General features: G+C 43.3%; 1 protein-coding gene across 4 annotated transcripts in view; it reads left to right on the top strand.

Annotated features, from left to right (window-relative positions):
• Window positions 1-1,431: 1,431 nt before the first annotated feature.
• NFIA (nuclear factor I A) overlaps window positions 1,432-20,620 on the top strand; it is a 422,222-nt gene continuing 403,033 nt past the window's right edge. For 2 of the 4 annotated variants that reach the window (XM_075556953.1, XM_075556946.1), the window contains exons 1-2: window positions 1,436-1,781; window positions 7,209-7,740. In XM_075556953.1, the coding sequence (XP_075413068.1) occupies window positions 1,755-1,781; window positions 7,209-7,740 (559 nt within the window). In that variant the 5' untranslated portion in view covers window positions 1,436-1,754. Of the gene's footprint in view, window positions 1,782-7,208; window positions 7,741-20,620 lie in introns of all 4 variants that reach the window. The other 2 variants (XM_075556962.1, XM_075556938.1) reach the window with 2 other exon arrangements.

Here is a 20,620-nt window from a genome sequence, read left to right on the forward strand (position 1 = left end):
CACACACACACTTTTTTTCTTTGAGCCTCTAGCTATGTAGACTTGCACCCAGGTGCAGATATCCTGCTTGTGGGCCAGTGTTTTTCAATGTGATACTCTCCTCCTTCCTTTTGGAGTATATTGAGCAGCGTTTGCGAATGTTGCAGGCTGCAATCTGGAATCCGTGAGGGGAGGAGGGAGAGATGGGACGAGAGTTTGGAGGAGGGAGCTGTACTTATTTCCAGGAGAGAGGAGAGCCTAGAGAGGGGGGGAAAATGAGGTTAAAAAAAAAACAAACTGGAAAAGCAGGCTTACTGGCAACTTGCCAAACCCTAAAAACCACCCCCCTTTTGTGCCAAAACAATACTTTAGCAAACCTAAAATAATTGCAGGAAGCTCTTTTCCACTTTAAGAACTATTACCTGGGGGAGGGAAAAAAGGGGATTCTTAAAAGGCACCTTTTCCAGAAGTGCCCCATGACCAGGATGGCAGTGTTAGACCTTGTCCAGTTCTGGGCACACGTTTGTGGTCCACGTTACTTCCCTTTCCTAAGGGGGCATTCTTTTCACAATTTCTTTCTTTGAAAAAGAAAATGGTTTTCCTTTTCGTGTTGTTTCTGAACGTGAGCGAACTTTTTCTGTGTTCAGCCCCTCTGCTCTCACCATCCGGGCAGGGAGAATACTCTGGAGTCTCCGCCTTTCATTTTTCCAGACACCCACCTCCCCAAATCCGGTGCATCTTCCGTCTGCACTACTTCCACACAGCGCAGGATTCTGAATGCCGTATGCCTGAAGCGGTGCAAAGTTTTCAGGATTTTGTTCATAATTAGGTCTTCCGACGAATCAGTTCCCACAGAAAGCTCCGTTGGAGGTCGGAGAGATTACAATGCTTTGATCCACTCCCGCATTTCAGAAGGAAAAAGAAAGTTACCTAGGCGCTGTGATTTTTTGAAATTTGCATATATGCAAATCACCCCGGGCTGGCTCCGGGGTTGTAGAGATGCCCCACGCCTGGGTCCGGGGGCTGTAGGGCCGCCCGCTAGAGTTGTCCAAGTCCTCAAACCAGGTCCGCCAAGGTCGCCGGTGGGGGCTGGGGGCGGGGGGGCCGAGCAAAAAGTAGTTTTGTTTGCTTAAGCACATCCTGGGGCAGCCTATAGCCCGGGAGCCCGGGCTGTGAGGGCTCCTCACTGCGCTACCCAGTAAGGCGCTGGGGGGGGCGAGGGGGCCGTCGGGGGGGGGGGCAGAGGGAGCGTAGAGAGCGAGAGGGAGCTGGCGCGCGCGAGCGGCCGCGGAGGCTCGAGACCCGGCTGGCCGCGCGGCGCCGCAGCCGCCCCCTCCCCCACGCGCCCCCTCCGGCGGCGGCGGCGCGAGCGGGCGGCGGCTGTGCGGTGCGGTGCAGAGCGGAGGCGGAGGCGGGCGCGCGGGCAGCTCGCGGGCACCCGGCCGGGCGGGCGCGGGAGCGGGAAAGGGTGCGCTATGCCTTTAACGCCCGCGTACAGTAGACTGTATAGTGGAGTGTAGGGAAACTAGGCGGGGTTAAAGTTCAGCTCATGGAGCGGCAATAGCGCTGGCTGGCAGCAGTTGAGCCGAGTTGGAAATGTGAACGCAAGAAGCAGGCTTGATTTTTTTTCTCCCCCCTTCTCTCTCTCTCTCTCTCTCTCTCTCTCCCCCTCTCCCTCTCCCTCTCTTTCTCCTTTTGCACCCACACTCACGCACACCTCCGAACCACACACGCAGCCGCGCACACACACCCACCCACCCCAGCGCACGGCAGTTATGTATTCTCCGCTCTGTCTCACGCAGGTAAGGAGCTGCTGGGTGCGGAGGGTGCGGAGGGTGCGGGGGCGGGGGCGGCGGGGGCCGGGCCGGGGCGCCGGGGCCCGCGGCATGCGTGTCCGTGTGTGCCCGGGTCTGCGCGTGTTGCCGTGTGTGCGCGCGCGCGTGGGCCCGGGTGGGGGAGAAATAGCGCTTTCAGAAAGTAACTTTGTTTCCATGCGGGTGCTTTCCTCCTGCACGGCCATTTGTGTGGGCACATGGTTAATGGCGCCCTCATATTAATGGTTTAATTCACATCGGGGCGACTTTGGGGCGGCCGGGCGGTGTTTGCGCGCGGCCCGCACGTGTGTCGGCGGGGTTGCAGCCCATGACACGCTGAAATCTGGACTCAGCGTTTCTGCTTGCGAGGGGAGGGCTCCTGCGGTTCGGCGGCGGGCGCCGGGGGGAGGGGGCCGCGGCCGCGCGGGGCCCCGCACTGTCCGCACTGCCCGCACCCGCGGACGGCGCGGCGGGCGGGAGCCCCTGGGCGTCCTGCGCAGGCTGCCGGGGGGCCGCCCCAGCCCCGGGCCGCGGCCGCAAACTCCCACTTTTGTTTATTGTTCGTCAGCCTGCGGGGGCTGCGGGCTGCAGGGAAGGGGGCCGGGGGCCCGAGCCCCAGCCCCGGCCTGGGCAGTGCCCTTCGGACGCGGGCGGGCTGCGGCGCCCCGGGCCCTGGGCTCTGCGGAGCGGGCTGCGTGGACGCGCGTCCCCGCACCGGCCGGGTGGAGCCCGCCCGCCCGCGCCTTTCCCGAGTGAAAGTTTCGGGCCGGGACGAGCCCACGCCGCGCACTGCCACGAGCCGCGGGGGGCGCGGGCCGGGCAGCGCCGGGCGGAGTTGGGCTCCGGGCGGAGAGCCCGAGCGGCGGCCCGGGCCGGACGCGGCTCCCCCCGCAGCCGCCGCCGCCGCCGCCACCGCCTCCTGCGGCTGCGGCTGCTGCGGCCGTGGCCGTGGCCGCGCGACTCCGCGGCTCTGCGCGCAGGACGGGGGCAACTTTTTCCCCGGGACTCGACCGGCAGCGTGGGTCGTCCTCGCCCCACCGCGGGCCCCTCCCGCCCCTGCCTTCGCTCTGCAGCCCGCCCCGGTCTGCACCGCCGCCAGGCAAAATACTGCTACTTTGCGGCTCCCAGTCTCGTCCCCTTTGAATATATTATTTATTTGCGCTGACAAAAGGGCGTGAAGTCAAAGTGATTTTGCGTTTTTTAAAAATAAATTGGGGAGGGGGGACGTGTGAACCTTCATACTGCTTAGGTACATTGCGATCTGATCATTAATCACCTAGATGAAGTTGTATGCTTCAAGGGAAAAAGAAAAAAAAGCATGAACAACAATTTTTTTTAACTAGTCCTTTAAAAACCTGCCAGTTAGCAGGAGATAACGGTTTAACTGAATACTTTCGGGGAGACTGAGTCGTATCAATAGTTTTCCTTCACCTCTCTAGATCCTGCATTGATTCCCCACACGTCATCCCTTCTTGCATTATCGCACAGTAATAACACCGACTATTTGATCTCAGAAGACTCTTAAATGCATTTTTTATGTTGAAATGGTCTGTTTGGGATTTAGGCCTAGCATTAATAATGGATAGCAGTTGTTTTTAGTTATTTTGAAAGTTTCTCTTACCCCCTCCCCTAACAAACTTCCAAGTTTCCTATTTTAGTAACTTGTGGAAGTATGGAATGAACTTTTCCAACCACTTTTGGCAAGGTTCACAATTGCATATGGATAAGATGCAAAGTGCAAGATAATTTGAATGAATTGCGGACTTCAGTGAAAATGCTGAGATTCAAAGACTGAAGTTCTAGCTGGCAAAAGTTTACAAGGTTCAGAGCTTGCAGATAGTACCAGTGGGCAGCAGTAGCCACAGGAAAGGCCCCTAACAGAGTCTTCTGAAGGGAGCTGTGAAATGATACATTTTTACTTGGGGCTGATGCGGAAGGATACCTGTGCGTCTCTGCAGGCCCAGGACATAGGTATTTAACAGAGTTGGCCTCTGGATTCATAAGCTATTACCACATTAAGAACAGTTTTTGTTAGTTTGTTTGTTTTTTTCCTCTTCCCCTTACATAGTTGGCAGTGAATTTGATACATTCGCTAGGCCTTATTCTGGAAACACTACTAAGAGAAACACTTAGTGTATTGGTTTGTGAAGAAAACATACACTAAATACGGAACGAGAGCTCATATATTTTATGAGTCCTTTTTAAAAACTGGTTTACAATTTATTTAACTTGCTAGATTTTTTTTAAGCTTTAAGGCCACTTGTAGAAAGAAATACTTTATTGCTCATTAAAAAAATCCTGGAAGCGTAGCGATAGACATGCTCCAAATGGAAGGGCAGTCTCCATTTACTTACATGCAATATTCAGAAAGTTTAACCAAAAAATGCCAAACACCTTCTTTTAATCCATATGGACATAGCATAACCAAATCACGTACCTGGCCATATAATGACAAGCCAGCAGAAATTTTTAAGAAGTCGTTTCCAGAAATATCAGCATTCAGTGGTTCCCAAACTTGGCTTACTTTCAACGGGATCAACGTTTAAGATGCTGATTCAAAGTCATATGCTTTTGAAACCTGTTTCCACGTTTGCTTTTATTGACGGCCTCCAACTTTCTCACTAAGCATATGTAGAAAATAGCCTTTGTTTTCTCTTTGAATATTTTGAAACAGAAGGTGACAACATGAGCAGTAATATGATTTATAAGGTTGTTTTTTAAAAAAAGATTTGGAATGAAAAGCTAATAATTTATGCTATCCTTGAACACGTCTTTTAAGCTAATGGTAGTTGTAGTTTTAATGTTTTGGAATATTTCTAATCATGAGTCGAGAAGGGTATACTTAAAAAAAAAAAAGACCTAGTACTTTATCTGTGCCTGAGTGAATAAAGTTCTACAGAATAGCATGCACTTTTGTTGGGGCGTTCTTGAAATCTTTGGGGGGAATAATAAGTTGCGAATAATTACGATGCAAAATTGGGACCTTAGATGATTTTTAATGGCTAGTTGATAGAGTTGGCTTTGTTTAAGGTTCTTTATGATGAGATATATGGACATGTGGTTGGCAGGTAAACAAAATCCTCTAGGATACAAATGAACACACACTTAGCAGTTTTCTGAGCTGAATGTTGGGATTCTCTTCGAACACTTAAAATACCATAGAAGAAGATTTACTTAAACGTACACGGACATTAATAAGGCTTTTTAATAAGATAACGTTTTAAAATAAATGTGAATTGCCTAGAGATGAGTTATTCTGTGCATTATGAATGGCTGTTGAGACTTTAAAATGCAATCCTGCTTTTTTGTGAAAGCTCACTTTGTAGTTTAAGGTAGGCTCAAAGAGTTCTTTGCATAAGGTCACTGAGCCTTGCTCCCCAACATGGCCTGTGTATATAAGAAAATCAGCCAGTGTGGAGAACTGTTTCAAACCTCAATTTTACGTATTTTAGAGCATTTCAAGGATGAGCTCAGAATTTAGTAATGTTTAAATGCGTTGGGGTTTGGTTTATTATACCTTAGCAGATAAACCGTGACTTGAAAAAGTACCCCCCTCCAAAAAATTTTTTTTTCTTTCTTCTAAAGTATGTGTAAAATAGATTCTTGAACACCAGAAAACTTCAAAATGTTAGCGGTTTATGGCAAAGAGTAATATAATTCTTGTATTTTTCTATTTTCCCTCCACTTCAAGAGTGCATGTTGTGAAAATGGACTTGCCCTTTGGATTCTTTTATTGAAAAAGCAGTTTTCAAAACGAAACTTGAAACACCGGCTGAAAACTTGTGCAGAGAGGAAAAAACTACATGTCACTTATTGGAGTCTTTATTATACATTATATTAATGTATACTTGTTTTTAAAAAACTAGTCACATAGTATTTAGGTGATTGATTTTGATCTAGAGTAGCTTAAGGAACTTCATTTCAAAAAATATTTGATCAATTCCAGCCTCTCATCTCAGTTGATATTTGAACATTAAAATATTTAATACTTGCTCTAATAGTGAGCTTGTTTTGGATATTACAGTTACGTATGCCTCCGAGGAATATATTTAGATGGATATTATAAACTATAAAGTAATGCATTTCATAACATGTCTGTGCTGCTTTGTTTATAAAAGTCATCAAATGTCTCTTTGGTTTTCTTATCCTTATTTATTTGAAAGTAAATAATTTATCTTTTGGGGGGAGGTTTCACGGCAGCAAGAAGTTATGTAAGATTAGTGTGGGTTGGTTAATCAAAAGTTGAATGTAATCAGAAAACCTTGTGGAGGTTACTGTTTAATTTTTTTATTTAATTTTTTAAATGTTTCCTAAGAAAATGCTCGGTATAAGAATAAAACATTTTAAGTAAAAGAGGAAGAATAATTTACATGACTCCAATTAAATTTTATTTTTAACTAACATGAATTTTAAGAGGCAACCACAAACGTTTTCCTCGAGTCTCGTAAATAGTGAATTTATCATTTCCCTTTGAGGAAATTACTAAAATACATTTTAAAATTCAAGTATTTTGTTTTCTTGGATGGCTATTACTGAAGGTTTTTCTCATGTCACACCAGTAAATTCATTGGTTGTGATCATTTCATTACAAAGATGCTCTCTACTCTCTGCCATGCATATTTTTTTTTCTTTTCCTTAAAATTTTTTTTCCCTTCTTGACAAATTTTCACAGTATCATCAATCCTGTCTTAGAGAGTGATCTTTTATTTTAGTTGAATGTATATGAAATTTATTTCTTATATTTCCTGTGGACCTGTCAACATTTTCTAAGTTCTTCACCCAAAATGAAAAAAGTATAATTGTAATAGTTAAAAAGAGGAGTTAAGATATTACCAGGATGAAAAAGAAACAGAGCAGAACCAACATGGAGTGTTTTTAGAGAGATAGGCTTTGTTTTCATTGATCATAGAGACAGATTTCGCCCTTAGACTTCCATAAACATGAACTGGCATCTAAAGGTTTAGGATTTGCCAATCTGGCGGCTGGGCCCTGGCTGTACTACAAGTAGTGAGGTCAAGGCTGGAGCAAAATTAGATATGCCTTCTTTGAAACAGGGTTAAGATTATATATTGTTATAAGCTTTTAGATAAACTTCACTTACCATCTAAAGGATTTGGGAGCTAGGCCCAACAATATAACTTGGTGCGCTGAAGCGAATATATCAAAACAGTATATATATATATTAAAAAATAGCCATGTTCTTACTTAGATTGTGGGCAATGATTCTGATGGTTTCCTTTCCATTTTTCTTCACAGCTTTCAGTAGTAATTCTGTGCATGACTTTGATAATGTAATACTTACATCAAATTTCAAGGGAAATGAAAACTTTTTTAAGGTAACCAATTGAAGAAATGTTGTCGTTACGTGTTTTCCTTCAATGCATTCATATTTTTGTTTTGACTCACTTTCCTCAGGATGAATTTCATCCTTTCATCGAAGCACTTCTGCCCCACGTCCGAGCCTTCGCCTACACATGGTTCAACTTGCAGGCCCGAAAACGAAAATACTTCAAAAAACATGAAAAACGTATGTCAAAAGAAGAAGAGAGAGCCGTGAAGGATGAGTTGCTAAGTGAAAAACCAGAGGTCAAGCAGAAGTGGGCATCCAGACTTCTGGCAAAGTTGCGGAAAGATATCCGACCTGAGTACCGAGAGGATTTTGTTCTTACAGTTACAGGGAAAAAGCCTCCATGCTGTGTCCTTTCCAACCCAGACCAGAAAGGCAAGATGCGAAGAATTGACTGCCTCCGCCAGGCGGATAAAGTCTGGAGGCTGGACCTGGTTATGGTGATTTTATTTAAAGGTATTCCGCTGGAAAGTACTGATGGTGAGCGCCTTGTAAAGTCCCCGCAGTGCTCCAATCCAGGCCTCTGTGTCCAGCCCCATCACATAGGGGTTTCTGTTAAGGAACTCGATTTATACTTGGCATACTTTGTGCACGCAGCAGGTAAGTGACGGGGTGAGAAGTTGCTCCACTTGCTTGCTTGTGCTTCTTTCCTGGTGGCCTCTTGTTTGTGCTAGACCCCTCCGAACCAACGCTGTAGCGGGCTCACAGGCCACAGGCAGTGTGGTTTCAGAGACAGGTCCTTGTTGATGAAACTCAGGCCTGAGGTGCCACCTTCATTCAGGTGGGAAAGCAGTAGCTTTGATAGGCTTATCACTAAGTTGAGGTCTTTTGGTAAGTCGAGTTATCATAGTTATCAAGGCTGTCGGCAATCAGGTGTGAAGGACATGTTTTAAAACACATTTTTTTGAATCTGGGTGAGAGACACTTTTACATTATAATTGGCAAGTGAGCCAGTTTTTTTTATTTTTAAAAAGCCTTCAGTGTGTTAGTGAGGCCAATATTTTTAGTTGCTTTTCTTCTGGGAGCATTTTTTTTTAACCAATTGGGGCCTTTTGAACCCCTTGCCAATTAAAGAGAAATGGGAGGTAAGGTTACTATCAAATGGCTGATCGTTTATGAAGGAAAAAAATAGTAGCTTAGAATTGAGGAATGTTTAGTATTGTTTAAGATACTAAGGGAAACAAAGAAACCAATTCTTTAAGTCATTGATACATAGGTTAATACTAAAAGCAGTTAACCCATAGAGTGAGTACATGAACACCTTGGGAAAAATCGATATTGGTAATTCTTATGAGTCACTTTGATTGTTATGCAATTCTGTGTGGTTTTGAGGATGTTTTCAAGGTATGTTTCATTTGTGCATGTTTCAGTATTTAGGATAGTATTCAGGATAAAACTGTTGAGAACTGGATAAAACAATGCATTTTTTAACTTGGCTCCCGTAGTCTCGTTTTTAGACAAAGGCTCCTTGTGTTATGTGAACGCACAGGTCTTGTGTAACTGTTGACTTTTATGTGTACACATGAGCCTTGCTAGATTACCTTCATGGCAGTTACTTGAGGCAGATGGAAGCAAGAAGGTCATGGAATCCTACCAGTAGGTTGTTTCGGGGTTCAGGTATTTGCTTTTGTTTTTTCCCCCACAAAAGGGAGGGAAGATGTTACCGTAAAATCGGCCCCCACTGATTTGAAAAACAGTTTTCATTAAAAAAAATTAGACTGTTTTTAAAGAAGTCAGCTAATAGTCTCTTATTGTTCTCAGTAAATATTTTAGAGAGAGAACTTTTGTCACCCATCTGCCCTCACAGGAGAAATTAACTTTGCCAGCATGTCACATCGCCATTTGCATTGCGTTGGCAGGGCATAGATGAGTATTTTCGAGGATATGATCCGAGAAGTTTTCAAATATTTGGGCTTTTGAAAACCTATACTTAATGATAAGGAATGCCTGTTGCTTTAGCCAGTTCTAGGTAGCATAAATGAAAAGGAAAGACTTCTCAAATGATGTCTGAAAAGAAACAAGTTGCTCCACCTCTCCAGGCCTGTTTGTTGTTCAGTGTTTCACCTCCTGAAAAAGCGGAGTCTCCCGCTTTATGGGCACGTATAAGTGAAGATTCTGATCGATAAAGGCAAGGTACACAAGAAACATGGGTGAGATGAGTGCTTCCACCAAACATGCTTTACAAATCGAATGTTTATCTTTTGGATGTGCAGAAAGGCAAGTACTTTATAAACTGGAATCAATGCTACAATTGTCCCGCATAGGAACCTGCTTGTGCCCCCAGGTCAAGCAGCTCGTGGGGTGTGCTCCCTTCCCAGGGAACACCTAAATGGCCTGCACGCCTGTTGCGTTCTTGTCCGTGTGAGTGGTGTCCGTTCTCTGATTTTCGACTTGAGCATTTCCAGGACATTTGAGTAGCGTGGGACCTGTCCCGTCTGTCATCAGTGGGTCCGTTTGGATGCTTTTCTGCTCCAGATCCTTAAAGCAAAACACGGTCCTGGTTGTCGCCATAACTGAAGGGTTGTGTTGTTAAAATGACACTTAGAAGGCTGCCGAGGAGAGCTAGCACCCTTATTGCCGATGAAAGATTTATTGACAGCAACATGGATCAGACTACCTTTCGGTTTGGTTTTCCTGGTGTATCCCAGAATCCCTCTTACGCCTGAATGCCAGCCAAGTGTTAGGCCATTGGTTTTCACAGGACCGCAGCCATGGCTGCTTCTCTGGGTGCGTAACAGGAAGATTGCAAAAGAAAATATTAAGGGCCTTTTGTCTGAAAATATTCCGTATGTGACTTAAGAGATTTAAAGACCTGTTATTTGTGTCAGGGGAATTGCCAATACAAATAGGAGGTAGATCCGTGAACTTGGATGCAACTGATTTGACAAGCATCTGTTAGAATACTAAAGATTTGTAAACACTAAACAATGTTTTTACCTCCTTAAAAGTTTTGAGAACGTGCCAGTTTTGGCAGGAGGCAGAGACTCTGAAACATGCTTCTAGATACATGCCCAAACCATTGTGGTCTCTTCACCCAGAGTGCCACCTCCCATGTTCCCTTAAAATATATATTTTTTTCTTTCAAAATGCCTCCCCCACCTCCCCAAGATGGCCACAAAAAATGAGTTCTTTCCCTTCCCCAAGTGGGCGCAGTTACCATTATCTAACACGTAGGCCTGGTTTCTGGTCAGGAGGAGTGGAAATCAGAACACACACAGACCAGAAGCTGATGCAGAATAAGTTATCCTTTTTTTAGAACGGGTGATTTATCCTACGACTTATAGAGGTGCTAAAATATATGAACTACATCCTAATTTTTTTCCCCCAAATCAAGTGGTGTCAGAACTGTGAATTTTTGTGGTTGATAAACAGTAACGGTGTAATGAAATCTGATTCCACCAGCCTGAGGATTTCATCTCACTAAAAGTATAGGAGAGGAAAACCAGTCTGCACCTTCATGTGGTCTCTGTTTGAGTTGTGCTTCCCATGTATCGTATGACAACTTGGAAATGTGGTATTGTGGCATTTTGTTTTGTTCTGTTCTGAGAACGTCTTAACAGTAAAGCTAATTTATGACCAGTCTTTACCAGATGATCTGTATCAGAATCTACAATATACCCGGCACGTGGCAAGGTCACAATTTAAGTTGTTAAGGTCATAACCTTAGCCACCAGGCATTTGACCTTTTAGATAAAGTTAACCTTTGTTCATTAGTAGGCACTCAACCGAGAACTTTCTAGAGAGTTCCCCCCCCCCCCTGCTTCTGTATAACTTTTGGTAATATAATCAGATTCTGAATAGAGTCTGACTTGGGTTAGTTAAATTTTGTTAAGAGTTTACACTTGTGAAGGATTCATCTTTTGGAGAGAGGTAGAGTGCAGTAATTAGACCATAGAATGTCATGTTGCAATTTATTTTTGATAGTTATTACCTGTGTAATGTTGAACAAAAGGGCTGGCCATGTGGAGACATTTAAAAAGTAAAATGTAACACATGGGACTTGGTTGAATTCAACCTAGTTCTCTGCCAGTTTCAAAGGGGTGTTAGGCACCCTGGCCAAATCCCATTGAGCACCTTCACCTTTTGCAGATGCAGTTTTCATTGCAGTTGATGGGGGAAGCATTTTTAGCAGTCTTAAAACTCACTTTGAAAAGCTGATAAACCTCTCAAATTGTCAGATGAGTTCTGTAATTGTTAATTAGCCAGTGGCAGAAGGAGTTGAATGTGCCCTAGTGAGGGCAGAGGTGCTTGTTGGTTTTAAGGTAGAAAGTGAATACTTTTTCACTGTAACCTTTTAGGTGAGCAGTTCCCCATTGCTCCGGACTATTCTCTGCGACTCCTGTCCTCAGTGAGAGCTGCTTGGACCAGGAGCAGCAATGGGCCTGCCACTCGTTGGAAGCACTGGGGCAGAACCTGGGCAGCGGTATCTGGGCTGTTACACGGGTGGCAGTGTGACTGATTGCCCTGCTACCTGTACCATATTGTTCACTTAATTATGCTGTCCCGAATGCTCGTTTAAAATTATTTAGATCACTGCTAGCTTTGCTCTGCTGGGCCACGTATGATTTCATTTAAATCAAACAGGAGACGCTCCCCTTCAGGTGCATTTTCGCTTTATTCTGCTTCATGATTGCCATTCCTCCGTATAGTAATAGAGAAAGCCAGGATACGCAGATAGACCAGATGGTCATGTTGACAGATTGAGAATTCACTTCCTACTGGTACGGAGCAGGTGTAAGATCAGGAGTGTCTGTGTATGAGCACGTGTGTGCTGTGGGCGCTCGCGTGCACACATCCAAGCTGCACACCGAGTGCTGTTTGCAGCAGTGGGGATGGTTCTTCTTACAAAAGCTAGAACTTTAAGTACGGCATTAACTATATGTAAATGGAGCATGGCTCTTGTCAGGATTTTGAGTGAATGATGTTAGACTGTAGATACTTCTATTTTTTATGCCAAATTAATTATGGTAATTTGCAAGCAACTTTCCAAATTCGTTTGAGACAGTATTGTACACCTGAAATATTTTTAATATATATTTTAGGGGTGTGCACGTGAGTATTTACACTGACAGAACAAAGTACTGAGTCATCAGTCTTCTTTAATACTTTTAGAAACTTCTGGGGAAAAAAAGCTATGTAATTTTAGTTCCTCAGGTTTACAAAAGTGAAGCACACTTGGGAATAGGAGTAAAAGTGAGGTCCTGTGATATTTAACATGAAAAGAGCCAGTATAACCCTATCTCAAATTCTATCTCAAGTCCAACTTTTAACCTTAAACTAGGGCCAAGAAGGAGTCGAATTACTATTACATGTACACATTTGCTTTTTTTTTAATTAAAAAATTCTTTAAAGGAGATAAACAAAGTCGAGTAGTGATTCATACACTTGAGATAAAATTGGGCTTTTGTATCCTTGAGTATTTTCTGTGTATTTTGATGACAGTAATGGGCTCCCATCTAGAATGTAGTGAAAAAGGCGGAAAGTCAAAGGCAAGGAATGCGTAGATACAAGGAGAAATAGCTGTGTGCAGTAAACCTTTTCACAGAGGTCAGCTCATTTATGACTATGAGGTTTGAGTGTTGGTAAGAACATTGCCCAATGCTGCTGGCTTGGATTTGCCTTGTCTCTTCTTTCCCACCCAGTGATGAATAGCATTAATTTAAACCTATTTAAGAGGAGTGTGGGAGAAACCACAGCCTTTGTTGTGGTCACTGTTGTACACAGTAGGACTGGGTGTTTCACTTGGTTAAGACCTCACGCTGCTTCCAGAGGACACAGAACAGCCTGTTGGCATTTTAAGTCTTGCACAGAAGCAGTAACAAGTCTAATTGCTCACAAATGTCAATATAGATTCTTGAAAAAAAAAAGAAAGTAAAATAGAAGAAAGAGTATAAAATACAGATGAAGTTCAGTGGATGTGCTGTACCCTGGTCTGTTGCCACCTCAGCAGTGCATTCCCTGTGCTTATCTGCCTGTGAGGTGTCCTCCAGGTGGCTCTGCCCATTGCCACCGACATACAGTGGAATGGGAGCACCACCTGGTCCTGTGCCACCCTCAGATTGCTGCCGCTGCTATGCCAGTCTCTATGCGGCGGCTCTTGCTCCTTTCCGCTGCCCAGCACCCACGCATGCTGTCCTTCCCCAGGGATGGGTCTCTCTTGATTGACATGTCCAAAGTATGTGAGACGAAGTCGTACCATCTTCACTCCCAATGAGAGTTCTGGCTGTACTTCTTCCAAGACAGACTTGGTGGTTCTTCTGGCGTTGTCTTTGACAGCACCAATGTTCAAAGGTATCGATTCTCCGGTCTTCCTTATACTTTGACTGGCTTTCACATGCACAGGAGGCGATGGAAAACACCCTGGCTTGGGCCGGGCACACCGTAGTCCGCAAAGTGACTTTTTGCTTTTAAACAGGTGAAAGAGGCCTTGTGCACAGATTTGCCCAGCGCAGTGTGCAGTTTGATTCCTCGCCTGCTGCTTCCATGGGTGTTGGTGGTAGGCTTGCGTCAAAGGAGAACCTCGACAACTTAAGTCTTTTCTCCATCTATCACGGCGTCGCTTACTGCTTTACCTGTGAGGGGCTTGTTTGCCCTCTGTGGAGATGCACTCCACACCGAAGGCTGTAGTCTTTGACCTTCATCAGGAAGGGCTGCATGTCTTCTTGGGCTGATTAACCCCACATGTGTTTATTGGCCAGGTTGGCACAATAAACTAACTACTTCAATAAGTTCATACTTTTCTGACTGTCTTTCAAGTATTTTCTTAATCTTATTAGATATTTTGGACCGAGATCAATTCAACGTGTGAAAGAAAAATGGAGTGTGGAAGGAAGGAAAAGAAATAACTTACAAACATTTAAACGAATTTTATTGGGGCTCTAACAGGAAAATAACTTTTATTGAGTGTCTGTTCTGAGGCATGCTCTGTCCTAAGTAGTGCCATGCAAATAAGTTTCTCTCACGCTGACTCAGTAGCAGTATTGTGACTAAGTAATGTGCGGGTAAGAATAGGGTCTAAGAGCTCTCAAGTGAACAAGATTTAAACATAGACCATTTGATTCCAAACCTTAGGATCTCTGAAGAACAACTCAATTATTATTTTTTAATCCCTCTTTTATACCCTGTTAACTAGAGTTGGATGTTGTTTAAATGGTATCACTTACTCACTTGGAATCCAGGTGGAAATTTAAAAATTCAAAATTTCAGGCTTTACCCCAGGTATGTGCGAACTGTCATGTTCAGATCTTAGCCACAGGATAAGGCCATTCTGTTAGGAGCAACAATAATGGTCTTACACTTGCCTGTGGTGGGTAGAAAAATCTAGACCGACTTGTTCATTCTTGTTTTTAGAATGTTGAATTCTGACTAGTGAATAGAAAGAAGCATTATGACTCAAGTTTATGTTTCTTTTTCTTTTTATATAAAGTTAGATAATTAGATTGATTGGTTCTAGATGCTTTGGGTGGCCATCGAGGAATAAGTGAACATTATTTTAAAAACAAAGGTTTTACTTGAGAATTTTTGCTTCTCTCTTATGTGAATGAGATATACTTGTACATCTTTCTAATTTTAATGATCTCTCTTGCCACTTAATTTTTACTGTGCCCCCCCAAAGGTCTGTGTACAGCATCTAAAAGAAAGCAAGAATCAACTTGGTCAAAAGAGAATAGAATTCTATTAGTAAAAAAATATATTTCACATACCATATATACTCGAGTATGAACTGATCCGACAATCAGCCGAGGCACCTAATTTTACCACAAAAACTGCATAAAAATGTGCTGAAAATCTTGACTTATATTTGAGTATATAGGTACATTTGAAATAGAATTTTTTTAAAAACGACATGTTTCATATTAATCTCCTTCAGTGATAGTCTTATTTTTATTTCTTAAAACTTAGACAAGATTAATTCTTAGTGACCTCCAATGTAAAATATGCCTTACCCATATGAATTAGTGAATAGGGAAATTGACCCTTAAATCTGAAAAAAGCAAACTTGCTGCCATCAAGTCAGTTCTGACTCATAGTGACCATATAATACATGGTAGAAATGCCCATGCTGACTCATAGTGACCCCCTATGGGCTTCCAAGCCTGTAACTGTGTATGAGCCTGGTGGTTTCTAACTGCGGACCATACAATGGCAGACCGAAGTGTAACCACGATATCTCTTGTTTCTCCTTCGGTGCTTACAGTGCTCTCAGGAACCTGTGTGTTTCCTGACATGCCATTTGTACAGCATACATAGTCATAGACATTTTAATGGATTTTTGGGAGGACATGCAAACAGTGAAATGAGCTAGAAATGGCAATAAGTATATATTTTAAATGAATCCTACTTAAAACAGTGTCTGCCTGTTTCTCTATATCTAACACTGTCAGGTTGCTGTGTCCATTGCTATGGTTTGGGCAATTTTATTTCCCTTTGTAATTTTGCCAGCCCCTGATTGGGTTGTGGGACATCTTTACGCTGTTGGGCAAGATGGATCTATGGCCAGTCACATGGTTTCAGCAGAGTGGTGATTTTTTACAAAGGAAGGTATTTTGCCATAAATAATAGGAACATGGTGGTGCTGACATACCAACTTTTCAAATCATTTTCCAACTTGGAGAGGTGTTGCTATCAGAAACGCAAAGCTACCTCTTCTGTGTTGGTATGTGAGTGCCTTGTCCCTGCTGTGATCAGAAGCACTTACAATTCTGTGCATTTTAATCTGAAAGAGATTAGTTATTTGAACTCCTACATAAAGTATATATATATATATACTACTCCTAATTAAAAAACAAAGCAAGCATTAAAAAAAAAACCACCAATCTTGTTGGTCTAGAGTCTGTCCCATGTCAGGACAGGGTGGAGCTGTAGGGGATCCCAAGGTTGCTGTCACGCATCTTGATTCTGCGAAGTGGCTGGTACTTTTGACCTGTCTGAGCACTTAACCACTGTGCCACCGGGGCTCCCTTTTGGTTCCTACAGGATCCCATTGTTTGTCCCTTTCGATGATTCCATTACCTTTTCATGGAACTGACATAACAAGGCCTTAGGTTGACAAGTTCTCATCAACGTCTGCAGGAATTTTGGCTGCAGAAGGAGTAAAAGTCAATGAAAGGCCATAGACAGACGGGTTTCAGTTTTGAGATGACATCAAACATTTCTTTTGGCATTTTTAAAAATTCCAAATGAATGAGGGATGGAGATGCTCAAAGAGTTACTGTGAAATGAGTAATTAAGATACTGTATATCATAGTAGCGTGCTACTAAGCAGAATCATATGGGCTCAGATATAATAGCAGATTGGCAATGAAAACAATGTCTTTAATGCGGAAATCAATTCATAATGAGTATGAAATATTTAACATGCTCTAGTTGATCGATAAAAAGGTGATGTGGACCTGTGTTTTTATAGAAGCACGATTAAGGCATCCTTGAGACACAGTGGCTAGGCTGTGCCTAGCCTGGGAGGATGGGGAGGGAGTCGCTCATTCAGATGGCATCTGTGCTGTGGGGGAAAGATGTGGCAATCTGCTTCTGTCAATGTGTTTTTCCCCAGTCACTGCCATTGAATTGATTCGACTCAGAGCAGGCCTATAGGGCAGAGTAGAAGTGCCCTGTGAGTTTCTGAGACTAACTCTTTACAGGAATGGAAAGCCCCACCTTTGTCCTGAGAAGCAGCTGGTGGTTTGAACTGCTGACCTTGCATAACCACCATGCCACCGTAGCTTCTTGCAAAGACAAACAGTACAGCCTGAGAAATCATAGGAGGGCACTTCTACTGTGTCTTACAGTGGCTATGAGTTGGAATGGAGTCATGACAATGGGAAGGTTGCGTGTTTTTTTCCACTTCCTTGATATTTATTCATGATTCCATTTTATTTAATATTTCAGTTATTTAAATCTTTAAAAGTCATTTTATTGGGGGTTCATTCAACTCTTATCACAATCTGTACATACATCAATTGTATAAAGCACATTTTTACATTTGTTACCCTCACCATTCTCAAAACATTTGCTTTCCACCTAGCCACTGGCATCAGCTCATTTTTCCCCCTCCCTTGCTGCTCCCCCTCCTTAACGAACACTTCGTAAGTTATAAATGGTCTGATGCCTCTGTTTTTTTAAAATAGATATATAATACATAAAGATGGCGGAGTTGCCAAAGTTTCAGATTGATTCATTTACGCACACCCCCTGCCTGCACCTCCCCGATCCCTCCCACTTCTTTTAAATGGTAGAGATTCTCTTTTGGAGCATAGTTTCAAGTCACTTCTGAGGATGAAGTCTTTGTAACTTGGTGCTGTTCAACAGCATCACTAGTGTATGCTCTCTCAGGAACAGATAGTCACTGCAGTACTTTTACTGTTTGGCCTCTTCGTGCGTGGTATGGGCTTTTATTAAGGATTTCCCCCCTTTTCTTTACAACTACTTTTGATTATCTTCTTAGCCTTGTCAACCAAGAGTTGTTGGTTTAAAACCATGTAAGTGGATTTTGACTAATTTTCCAGCTCCCTCATTGTATGGATAAAAGTTTATTTTTTTAAGGTTTAGAATTCAGTGTATTTTAGAATTTCAGCAACATGAAGTAGAATAGAAAGGAAGAGAAATGACATCTGATTGGGCCTAGGCTAAACGTACAAGTTTTTTTTTTTGGGGGGGGGATGAGGATATTGGCATCTTATATATTAGGGGCTGCAGGACTACTTGTTCTAGAGATATTTTCCCTTAGTCTTAGAAAAGATGGCAAACATGCACGATGAATAAATGTCTTCCTTTGTACTCTTACCACCTACATTTTAAAACGACAGCAGTTCTGGTTTCTATAGAAAGGTCAGAGGTTTTAGACAGAAAGCTTTGTAATGCTTCAAAGAGACATTTTCAGTTTTACTATATAAAGACTGATTATTCATAGCTTTTTGCTTTATTTATAATTGAGACTTGGAGTTTTGGGGAGGGGGTGCTGAATAAGTGAAGCCAGGCCACGAGGCAGCAGAATTTCTGGAAAGAAGCACCGTTCAGCTAGAAATACAGATTCACGTCTTTTGGCCCCTTACTAAAAATCACCTTGTTTGGAAATGAAGATGAAGCAGCCCTAATCGTTCATTGAATTCTCTTGCTTTGGAACAGAGCATTCCTTTGTGGCTACAGCATTATTTGTGAAATTTGACATGCTGACCTGTTCCACACCTCCTTTCTCAGACCAGAGCCCTGGTGGGTTGACCGTTTGTCTGTTAACTGCAAGGTTGATGGTTCAAACCCACCAGCCACTCTGTAGGAGACAGATAAAGCAGCCACCTACAAAGATCCCCAGTCTCAGAAACTAAGGAGCCAGGGCGACTCTGGTCTGTGGCTCGGTCTGAGGAGTTGGCATCAACGAAACGAATCGGGGCTTGGCGGCTTTTCTCCAGACCATTTGCTCATTTACCATGAAAGGGTCTCTCTGTTTTAAAATGAGCCATTAAAGATGAAGCTTTTGAGGTTCTTCATAAAAAATATTCCCCCCCCATTATGATTGATCTATTGAATTAGATGATTTGTGGATTATGTGCCAATCAAACAACTTAGAAATGTTTCCCCCCACTCCGGAAAAGGATAAAACTCCCCAAACAACCCTTCACATTTCTGTCCTGGTAAGCCCTTTCATAAAATCACTCCTGTGTACTCAATTTTTTTATTATCAAGGAAGAATAGTTCCTAGGTAGCTTCACTCACTGCCAGCCTGTAGAACAGGGTAGAATTGCCCCTGTGAACTTCCAAGACTAACTCTTCACTGGAGTAGGAAGCCCCGTCTTTCTTTCACAGAGTGGCTGGTGGTTTCAAACTGCTGACCTTGCAGCTTTGCAGCCCAAAGCATAACATAGAGCAGGACAAATATCATCAGGGTAATTTGAATGTTATTCTGCCTAAATATAAGACAATTGATTTTAAAATCTTGAAACACTTGAGCAATTCAAAGAGTTTGCAGTTTTGGGTTCATTTCTTTTCTTGGACTTCTCAGCTGCCATCGAGTTCATAGTGACCCTACAGGACAGGGCGGAACTGCCCCTGTGAGTTTCCAAGACTTAACTCTTTACAGGAGTAGAAAGCCCTGTCTTTTGCCCATGTTATTAAACTGAGGTTTTATAAATTTTGTCCTGTTGGGCAATGGAAAGAGTAGGGATTGTAGATGACTTTTGTTGTGAGTAACTCTTGTTACTCTGGAAACCGCATCCCAGAGAATGTTAGCCAAGAGTGAGGGGGCCAAAGCCAGGATTCAAGCCAAACCCGGCCAGGCCAAGGCTTGTGCAGCTAACCAGGACAAGAGTTGGGTTCATCTTTTCTTACACACGGGTTTACTAACTCTGCACATCAGCCTGCCATTTCAGACAGAAACGTTGACTGTTGCCTTCACACAGGTTGGAGACACAGGCTTAGACAGCGGCCGAGTCCCTTATCCAAGAATACCTGCGCAATATGGATTTATAACTCGGCCGAGCCTTTCAGAGGCGATTTATTTTCTCTCTAACCTGGTCCTCAGTATATCAGCCCTCCTGAACTCTGCTTTGGAATGTTTGGATGGGTTAATAAGTGTCCTCTGAATATATAAGTGTGCTGAAAAAGCCATTGTTTTCTCTGAAGTTTAAAAAGTTGTAAGGAACTATAGAGTTCTTTCTTTTTATATTAGGTTTAGAGATTCATATCTTGAAGGAACCTTAGAAGCCCAAACCTTCATTTTACAAGCGAGGAACCCAAATTCACACACCCCAGGAGGTCTTGGAGCTAAAAGATTCTGTGGGCATTGGCCGACAGCTGCGGCCTTTTCTTATCATCTGAGTCAAGGGGGCTGCTCTTTGGCATTGGCATAGAAGATTTATTTATTGGGTATGCTCTCATAGACGAGTTCGCCGAGACCCCTGTAGTTCCGCTCCGCAGACATGCTTTGAGGGTTTCCCCTGTAAGAGGCACTGAGCAATAGTTCGAAGATGCAAACAGGAAGACAATGGATGCCGTGAGGTGGGCTGATGCCGTTTCCTTTGCGATTTCCTCAGGAGTCAGGTTTAAAAGTTGTGGTTAGTGCTAACAGCAGAGTCCTGCCCATTAGTACCCCACCTGACAGTACAAGCATTTACACAGCCAATTGCTTGGCCTGCCTTCTTCTATCAGCCACACAATTGGAATATATACATTCTTTCGTTTCATTTGATTTCTAGTAAGTTTAAAGTCTTGAGCTTTCTTTGATGGAAAAATACCTATGTCGCTGCAAAGAAAATCCAAGATGACGTAGAAGAGGAGGCAGGTCTTTTTAATTACGTAACCAGTCGCTGTAGTAAGCTTTTGCTAGAATGCAAAGCAAAACCGGTGGTGCGCAGAAAAGCGCTGCTTCTTTTTGCTCCCCGTCCTGCTGCTGCTCGAAACCAGCAGTTATAGGAAAAGCAAACAGCGGGAAAATGGTGGGGGGGCGGGGGGCGGGGTGGTAAACCGACAGGAAGGAAAGGCCTCGCTTGGA

The sequence above is a fragment of the Tenrec ecaudatus genome, chromosome 1, assembly GCF_050624435.1.
Source record: "Tenrec ecaudatus isolate mTenEca1 chromosome 1, mTenEca1.hap1, whole genome shotgun sequence".
Lineage (NCBI taxonomy): Eukaryota > Metazoa > Chordata > Mammalia > Afrosoricida > Tenrecidae > Tenrec > Tenrec ecaudatus.